Source organism: Osmerus eperlanus, unplaced genomic scaffold (assembly GCF_963692335.1).
Source record: "Osmerus eperlanus unplaced genomic scaffold, fOsmEpe2.1 SCAFFOLD_787, whole genome shotgun sequence".
NCBI lineage: Eukaryota > Metazoa > Chordata > Actinopteri > Osmeriformes > Osmeridae > Osmerus > Osmerus eperlanus.
The window spans coordinates 3,733-13,376 of NW_026911337.1; the positions used below are offsets into that span (position 1 = coordinate 3,733).

The following is a 9,644-nucleotide window of genomic DNA, read 5'->3' on the forward strand; positions in this document are numbered from 1 at the left end:
AGTTTTTGGATGTGTGTGGAGGTTAATGTCTGGTGATGTGTTCTAATATAATCATCCCAACCAGGAGCTCTGAACACAACCTGTCCTCTCACTGGGAAATAACCACACTGTAATGATCCCTGTAATAATACCTGTGTTTAACTGCATTAGTTTCGTCTCTCAGTGTCTAATCGAGGATGTGTTTTGTATCTCTGTTTTAAGTGAACTTGTTTTGTCTCTCTGTCTGTCCCTGCAGGACCCCGTGGTTTAACGGGTGGGGCTTCAACCTGCCCCGAGGACAGTCTCTGCTGGATAAGTGGAACCAGGTCCCCGAGGGCGTCGACATCCTCATGACCCATGGCCCGCCCCTTGGTGAGCCAGTTAACCAATCCCTGCTCCCGCATGCCCACGGCTGCGGGAGCAGGGTTCATATCAGAGTTCATATCAATATGAATACCTTACACTTGCTATGCATTGGGATAAGGTTGTGTGTGTGTGTGTGTGTGTGTACGTGTGAGTGAATGTGTGTTATTTTACTCAAGTGTGTGTGAGTGTGTGTTAATCACATCTGTTTGTGTGCGTTTGTTACATATCTGTGTGTGTGTGTTATGGTTACATATGTCTGTGTGTTTGTTACGATTACATCTGTGTGTGTGTGTGTGTTGCCTAGTCGATGTCCATGTGTTACATCCACTTGACTGTCATGTCTTTGACATCCAATATGGAGCATGCTGCTTTCACCTTCTGTAGAATATTTTTGTTTACTCCTTCGGCACACAGTGATTTAGTTTAGTGTTGTTGCCGTGGCGAGGTCTTTGTCCTCCTGGTGTTATTGAGTGATTTCCTTCCCCTGGCCTGCTCGCCCTGCCTGGCCTGCTCGCCCTGCCTGGCCTGCTCAGGCCTGATTACATGGAAACTCAATTTCACAGCAGTGTGACAGATGCTGGGAACGATTGAGGAGACGGAGAAGAGAGAGGAGGGAGAAATGGTCAGGGAGAGGGGAGGTGGAGGCAGGAAGAGAGGAGGTGGAGGCAGGGAGAGAGGAGGTAGAGGCAGGGAGAGAGGAGGTGGAGGCAGGGAGAGAGGAGGTGGAGGCAGGGAGAGAGGAGGTGGAGGCAGGGAGAGAGGAGGTGGAGGCAGGGAGAGAGGAGGTAGAGGCAGGGAGAGAGGAGGTAGAGGCAGGGAGAGAGGAGGTGGAGGCAGGGAGAGAGGAGGTGGAGGCAGGGAGAGAGGAGGTGGAGGCAGGGAGAGAGGAGGTGGAGGCAGGGAGAGAGGAGGTAGAGGCAGGGAGAGAGGAGGTAGAGGCAGGGAGAGAGAAGGTAGAGGCAGGTAGAGGCAGGGGCAGGGAGAGTGATTGCAAATCCATCTGTGACTGGGTCCTGATACTAATGATTCTAATGATACTAAAGACATCTGTCTAATGTGTGTGTGTGCGTGCATGCGTGCGTGCGTGCGTGTGTGCGTGCGTGTGTGTGTGTGTGTGCGTGTGTGTGTGTGTGTGTGTGCGTGAGCAGGCTTCAGGGACTGGGTTCCTAAGGATCTGCAGAGGGTGGGCTGCGTGGAGCTGCTGAACACGGTGCAGAGGAGGGTGAGGCCCAAGCTGCACGCCTTCGGAGGCATCCACGAAGGTCAGTCCCCCCCGCCTGCGGCGCATGCTGATGATGTCATCACCCCACCATCTTAGTGCCAATAGGTGTGCTGTCTGTGGCGCATGTTGATGATGTCACTGGTCTGCCGTCTCATCTCCCAGAGACCCAGGGGGGAAAGAGAGTTTTAAAGAGTTTTCATTTTACCGAACATAATGTTTAGGTAAAATGACCATTAACGAACAGGCATGTCCCAACAAGGTTGTCTTGATTGTTATAGTTATATATATATATATATAACTATAACTTACCTAACTAGAGTGTTGTAGTTATATATATATATATACATATATATATATATATATGTATATATAGCTATAACTTACGTAACTTGAGTTACTGAGGTCGTTCATGAGGTCGATGACCTGTGACATCATCAAAATGACCAGCCTGTCCGGTCCACTGGACAAAACAAACATGAGTGATGAGGGTTCCTGCCCCTGACCCCCCCAGCCCCACCCTGACCCCCCCAGCCCCACCCCGCCCCTGCCCCACCCCAGCCCCACCCCACCCCTGCCCCACCCCAGCCCCACCCCGCCCCTGCCCCACCCCAGCCCCACCCCGCCCCTGCCCCACCCCGCCCCTGCCCCACCCCGCCCCAGCCCCACCCCGCCCCTGCCCCACCCCAGCCCCACCCCGCCCCTGCCCCACCCCGCCCCTGCCCCACCCCGCCCCAGCCCCACCCCGCCCCTGCCCCACCACACCCCACCCCACTCCAGCCAACATGCATGCTTCCTGCATCCCACTGGCGCATGCTGATGATGTCATCCTCTGTGTCTCCCGTTGCCAGGCTACGGCATCATGACGGACGGCTTCACCACGTTCATCAATGCCTCCACCTGCACCGTCAGCTTCCAGCCTACCAATCCCCCCATCGTGTTCGACCTCCCCAACCCCACCAGCTCCTGAGACTGACCCCTGACCCCTGACCCTGGCTGGGGGAGGAGGGGGGTGGAGGGGGAGGAGGGTGGAGGGGGGTGGTGAGAGCCAGAGTAAACTACCAAGTTTTCTTTTCTATCAAGTCAGAAGATTTCTGCTGTTTCTTAAAAAAATGGTTGGTATCTTGTAAAGCTGTGGGGGGGGGGGGGAGGGAGGAGAGGGGGGAGGGAGGAGAGGGGGGGTCTACATAGTTAAACAGTCTGGCTGTTAAGAAAAATCAGTTGGATCTGTAAGATAAAACAACGCTTTGTGAATTTGTTAAATTTTATTTTAGCGGTTTGTGTTTGTGTTGCCCGGACACTTGGGTATTGGACGCCAATGTTTATTTGTATGATCTTAGTGTTTCTTTTTACGTTACTTTTTTTAGTTTTATTCTCTGGATATTTCTGTCCAGTTCTGCTTTCTTATTGGCTGACAGGGCCGCTGCCTTAAACTAGCTTAAACGTTGTCAGCTAGAGCCTCTCTTCTCTGCTCGGAGAGCCATCGTTCTTATTTATTACCCAGAATCCTCCACTCACCAAACACAGAGCGATATCCGCTACCTAGCAAAGGCTGTCAGTTCTCCTTCAGTGATCAATTTGGAAGAAAAAAAAGCCTCTCTATATATATTATATTATATATATATATGTTCTTCAACATCTGTACTTATAGTTGTTTGTGTTGGTTGAAAGCTTTTTTTTTTACGCGTGTACGATGGTATGATCTCTGTTAATTTGCCATCAGATGTTTTCTTACTGTTTGGTTATCTAATCCCATCATAGCTTAGAAGTTTGTCTTGGACAGGAAATGATGTCTTGGACAGGAAATTATGTCTTGGACAGGAAGTGATGTCTCGTTTTCAGGCTTGTATCCTGAGCAGACAGGCGATGGTCGTCTTCTTCTTCTGTGCGACACGCTTGCCTGAACTTGGTTAAGTCGTCTTTTTAAACCGTGGATCTGACAGTGTTTTTTATTGTTTTTTTCTTTCTAATTTTGCACTGTGTATAAATGCAATCTTGCTCGCACAAAAAATGTTGCCAACAGTCTCAACTTTGCCGCTGTAAATGCTCCTTTAATGCTCTCTATCTCTCTCTCTCCTTCTCTCTCCATGTCTATCTCTCTTCATCTCTCCTCTCTCTCCATCCCTCTCTTCATCTATCTCTCCTCTCTCCATCTCTCCATCTCTCCATCTCTCCATCTCTCCTCTCTCTCCATCTCTCCATCTCTCCCTTCTCCATCTCTCCTCTCTCTCCATCCCTCTCTTCATCTATCTCTCCTCTCTCCATCTCTCCATCTCTCCTCTCTCCATCTCTCCTCTCTCCATCTCTCCATCTCTCCTCTCTCTCCATCTCTCCATCTCTCCTCTCTCCATCTCTCCTCTCTCCATCTCTCCTCTCTCTCCATCTCTCCCTTCTCCATCTCTCCTCTCTCTCCATCCCTCTCTTCATCTATCTCTTCTCTCTCCTCTCTCCATCTCTCCTCTCTCTCCATCTCTCCTCTCTCCATTTCTCCTCTCTCCATCTGTATCTGTTTCTCTCCATATATATACTATATATCTTTCTCTCTCTGTTAGTCTCCCTTTTCTCAGAAGGGTTAGGCCTGCTCTGTCAGTTTATTGTGATATATTTAGCTGCCTTTATATGCAAATAAAATTGCAAGATTTTTACTTAAAAAGGCATTGTCTTTTTTATTCTTGGTCTGTCATTCCACCGTAGAATATCACCTAAAGAGGGGACAGTTTCTGGGGACAGTTTCTGGGGACAGTTTCTGGAGAAAGTTTCTCGGGACAGTTTCTGGGGACAGTTTCTGGAGACAGTTTCTGGAGAAAGTTTCTGGGGACAGTTTCTGGAGAAAGTTTCTGGGGACAGTTTCTGGGGACAGTTTCTGGAGAAAGTTTCTGTGCGTTGGTTGCAGCTGGAGCGTGTGTACTATCGTTTAAACTAATATCAAACACCCAAACATTTGGAGAAAGACAATGGGCTATTTTTCATGGGTGGTAGACTACATTGAAAGGAACTGTTGCGACCAAATCCAATGATTCACTATGAGATCAATCATTAGAAGAAGGGGATGGGATATCGCACCTTTCAAACTTTGAAACTGCCTGAAAGACTTTGACTGGAGACAACAACAGGAGCCAACTATAAAATGTTGTTAATGTCAGGCTACGCATTCATAGACCAGCTGCAGTCTGACTTGTAACATGTGTGCAGTGCCGGTCCTTCCTTTAGGCGACAGGCAGCCGCCCAGGACGGCATGATGAAGGGGGCGGCAATCTCCCAAGTGCATCCAATTAAATTACCCCTCCCGCTGTCCTTGAGTTTCAAACGCTCTACCAGAAGAGGGCGCCAAACGCGGCACGTCATGTGTCCATGTTGTGGTTGACCATTGGGGGGGGGGGTGGGGGGCGGGTTGCTCAAATTCGAGCTTAAAAAGTTCTGATTGCAACATGCGGGATATCATGGATAGGTAGAGCGTCAATGCATCCCGGATGTTGCAATCTGAATTTTTTGGCCTCAAATCTTTTCGGCTCGAATTTGATAGGCTCAAATTTTTGGCCGCAAATTTTTTACGCTCTAAATGTTTTGCCTCGAATTTGATAGACTCAATTTTGGGGGATTTTTAAAAAATGTATTTTTAAATATATATTCATATGTGAATTCGGTGGTAATCGATTTAAATGTCTATTGATATAGACATTTAAACACCACCGAATGTGTTGGTTTTGAATTCACCTCTTTAAAATTGAAATATGAATTTATTTCAATGTAAAAAAATAATAATCCAAAAATCCAAAAATTCACGGTTCCGAAATTTTGGTTTCTCAAATTCGAACAGTAAAACGCAGATCCCCAAAATGTTATACAATTGTATCCAAGCTTCAAAAATGTGAATAGAACAAATTTCAGCCTGCCCAAATTCTAATGGTGAAATTCAGATCCCAAAAATTTGAACAAAAGAATTTTGAGCCGAAAAAATTCTGATTGCATCTCACTTCTCCGAGAAGGGTCCAACTGCAGACCTCTCTCCTCAGGCCCCTCTCATCCAGGTGTGGCTGCAGGCAGTCATAAATGCAGATCAGTCATACAATCACAGCCTGGGGTCTGAGAGAGGAAAGCATTTGGACCCTTCTCGGATCCCGGATGTTGCAATCTGCTCGCACACACGGATATACATACATACTCGCACACACACACACACACATCCTCGTCTTGGGCTGTCGGTGATGAAAGCTGTAATCCTCTTCTCTGACCTGGAACAGATCAGTCCACCTTAAACACAGCTGTAATCCCCCTGTCTCAGAGACCGCGTGTGTGTCTGTGTGTGTGTGTGTGTGTGTGTGTGTGTGTGGAGATGTTCGTTGGCTTGCTGCAGGTCCTTGTACCAGGAGATGGATTACCGTGGGCTGGGATGAAGAGAGAGAGAAAGGGAGAGAGAGAGTATGCAGGCTTTGTTACCTGCAGAGATCACCACAGGGTGTTTCTCACCCAGACTGACATGGATCCTCTCCTGGGCCCAAAATAAAAGTCAGATTCTCACAACGCTCTCAAGCACCCACACACACACCAGACGCTCCCCCTTCCTATCCTCTCATTATCCTCCCTCTATCCTCCCTCTATCCTACATTTCCCTCCATCTCCATCCTCCCTCCGTCCTCCCTCCGTCCTCCCTCCATCCTCCCTCCCTCCATCCTCCCTCCATCCTCTCTCCATCCTCCCACCATCCTCCCTCCATCCTCCCTCCATCCTCCCTCCATCCTCTCTCCATCCTCCCTCCATCCTCTCTCCATCCTCCCTCCATCCTCCCTCCATCCTCCCTCCATCCTCCCTCCATCCTCTCTCCATCCTCCCTCCATCCTCTCTCCATCCTCTCTCCATGCTCTCTCCATCCTCCCTCCATCCTCTCTCCATCCTCCCTCCATCCTCTCTCCATCCTCCCTCCATCTCCCTCCATCCTCCCTCCATCCTCCCTCCATCCTCTCTCCATCCTCCCTCCATCCTCTCTCCATCCTCTCTCCATGCTCTCTCCATCCTCCCTCCATCCTCCTCTCCATGCTCCCTTCACCTCCTTCCTCTCACCCTCCTTCCTCCTCCCATTCCTCCCTCCGTATCCTCCTATCCTCCCATCCTCCCACCACAAGAACATCAAAGTAGCCTAACCAATTTACTCTTCCCCCGCAAAACGAGAGATCGTTTGCGGGATCGTTTGCTCCCCCCCGTCCTGCTCCCCCCCCGTCCAGCTCCCCCCCCCCGTCCTGCTCCCCCCCCCCCCGTCCTGCTCCCCCCCCGTCCTGCTCCCCCCCCCGTCCTGCTCCCCCCCCCCCGTCCTGCTCCCCCCCGTCCTGCTCCCCCCCCCCCGTCCTGCTCCCCCCCCCCGTCCTGCTCCCCCCCCCGTCCTGCTCCCCCCCCCCGTCCTGCTCCCCCCCCGTCCTGCTCCCCCCCCCCGTCCTGCTCCCCCCCCCCGTCTGCTCCCCCCCCCGTCCTGCTCCCCCCCCCGTCCTGCTCCCCCCCCCGTCCTGCTCCCCCCCCCCCGTCCTGCTCCCCCCCCCGTCCTGCTCCCCCCCCCCGTCCTGTCTCCCCCCCCCGTCCTGCTCCCCCCCGTCCTGCTCCCCCCCCCCGTCCTGCTCCCCCCCCGTCCTGCTCCCCCCCCCGTCCTGCTCCCCCCCCGTCCTGCTCCCCCCCCCCGTCCTGCTCCCCCCCCCCGTCCTGCTCCCCCCCCCCGTCCTGCTCCCCCCCGTCCTGCTCCCCCCCCCGTCCTGCTCCCCCCCGTCCTGCTCCCCCCCCGTCCTGCTCCCCCCCGTCCTGCTCCCCCCCGTCCTGCTCCCCCCCCCGTCCTGCTCCCCCCCCCGTCCTGCTCACCCCCTCTCACATCTCCATAATCCAGTCTAATCATACTAAGACAGGAGCTTGTCTGCCCGCTGATCCAGTGTGTGAGTGTGGGAGGGACACACATGACGGGGCTTTGCTGGGTCGTCTTGTGGTGTTCCGTAGTGTTCCGTAGTGTTCCGTAGTGTTCCGCGGTGTTCTCTCCTCTGATGCCCACGCAGACTTAGTCTGAAAACAAGCTCCCACGGACACACTTTTTAAGTTTTTTTTTCTTCCAAGTACTGTGTGTGCGGAGTGTGTGTGTGTGGAGGCGGTGTGTGTTGTGAGAGGGGGTGTGGGGGGGGCCCTGGGCCTTGAGCGATTGCTGCATCAGGAATGTACACACACACACACGTACTGAACACATAAACAGCAGGGGGGGGGAGAGCAGGGGGGGAGGGAGAGCAGGGGGGGAGAGGAGGGGGGGAGAGCAGGGGGGGAGAGGAGGGGGGGAGGGAGAGCAGGGGGGGTAGAGCAGGGGGGCCTCCTTGTCTATCTGCCTCCCTGTATCTCTCTTTTATCTCCCTCTCTACACTCGGCTCCTCTTCTGTCTCTCCTCCTCATATCTCTCCTCATATCTCCTCATATCTCCTCCTCATGTCTCCTCCTCATATGTCCTCCTCATGTCTCCTCCTCATATGTCCTCCTCATATCTCCTCCTCATATCTCCTCCTCATGTCTCCTCCTCATATGTCCTCCTCATGTCTCCTCCTCATATCTCCTCCTCTGCTCCTGCTCTGATTCACTGTCAGGGTCTGTCCTCCAAACTGCTGTGTTACTCACCCCTGTCCAGGCAGCTGCTGGTGGGCTATGGGGTGTGTGTCAGGGTAGCCTTAGTCGTTGGTGATATTGGTATTGGATGTGTGTCAGGGTAGCCTTGGCCAACTGGTGATGGATACGGGCCGGGACACCGTGAAGGCTGACACCCCTGACCAGCACTGTCAAGCAGTGACAGAGAGAGAGAGCGAGAGAGAGAGAGAGAGAGAGAGAGAGAGAGAGAGAGAGAGAGATGGAGATGGAGCGTGAACAGGAAAGGGAGAAAAGAGAGAGCGAGACAGACAGACTGAGGGAGATGGAGATTGAATGGAGAGGGAGGGAGGGAGATTAACCTGGTGCCAGTGTGCTGCATGCAGTGTTTATGCGGCCTTCATTGCTGGTATTATTGTAATCTGGAGTTCATTTGGCACCGGTTGAGTCGCTGTGAAATAATTCCCTAAATCTGAGCCAGGGAAAAGCTTGCCGATGTGGGCTGACTGTGTTCCCATGCGGGAACACTCCAACTCCCTATTAGAAGAACAATTATATTATTTCAATTTAGACAACCAGGGTTAGGGCAGGCCGTTTGGGAACGCAGGATATAAGAGCTTGCTGTGTTCAAAGATTTAACGTTTAAATTAAAATGTTAAACGAGTGGTTTTGTTTTCTCCACAGAGGGAAGGCCTCCACTCCTCCAGACAGCTTGACTCCTCCCCCCAGCAGACAGCTTGACTCCTCCCCCCCAGCAGACAGCTTGACTCCTCCCCCCAGCAGACAGCTTGACTCCTCCCCCCAGCAGACAGCTTGTCTCCTCCCCCCAGCAGACAGCTTGACTCCTCCCCCCAGCAGACAGCTTGACTCCTCCCCCCAGCAGACAGCTTGACTCCTCCCCCCCAGCAGACAGCTTGACTCCTCCCCCCAGCAGACAGCTTGACTCCTCCCCCCAGCAGACAGCTTGACTCCTCCCCCCAGCAGACAGCTTGTCTCCTCCCCCAGCAGACAGCTTGACTCCTCCCCCCAGCAGACAGCTTGACTCCTCCCCCCAGCAGACAGCTTGTCTCCTCCCCCAGCAGACAGCTTGACTCCTCCCCCCAGCAGACAGCTTGACTCCTCCCCCCAGCAGACAGCTTGACTCCTCCCCCCCCAGCAGACAGCTTGACTCCTCCCCCCAGCAGACAGCTTGACTCCTCCCTCCAGCAGACAGCTTGACTCTCCCCCCAGCAGACAGCTTGACTCCTCCCCCAGCAGACAGCTTGACTCCTCCCCCAAGCAGACAGCTTGTCTCCTCCCTCATTAATGCAACCACTCTCAACACAGCGGGCTGATTAGCCCAGCGCACAGCAATTTGCACCTGGAAGGATTCTGTAGATTGGAAATCATATCAGAGATGACAAACGATATTGACTTCAGTCTCTTATAATTTCCCTGATTTTTTTTGTCCTCCCCTAGCACACTCCCCACCCCCCCCTCTCTCTCTCTC

The 9,644-nt window shown here is 52.7% G+C and overlaps 1 protein-coding gene across 1 annotated transcript; it reads left to right on the top strand.

Annotated features, from left to right (window-relative positions):
- Nucleotides 1-235: 235 nt before the first annotated feature.
- On the top strand, nt 236-4,217 carry LOC134015927 (metallophosphoesterase MPPED2-like; the record flags this gene model as incomplete). Its single annotated transcript, XM_062455415.1, has 3 exons — nt 236-351; nt 1,494-1,607; nt 2,416-4,217. Coding segments are annotated over 3 exons (349 nt in total), but the record flags the coding sequence as incomplete, so codon positions are not given.
- Nucleotides 4,218-9,644: the final 5,427 nt, after the last annotated feature.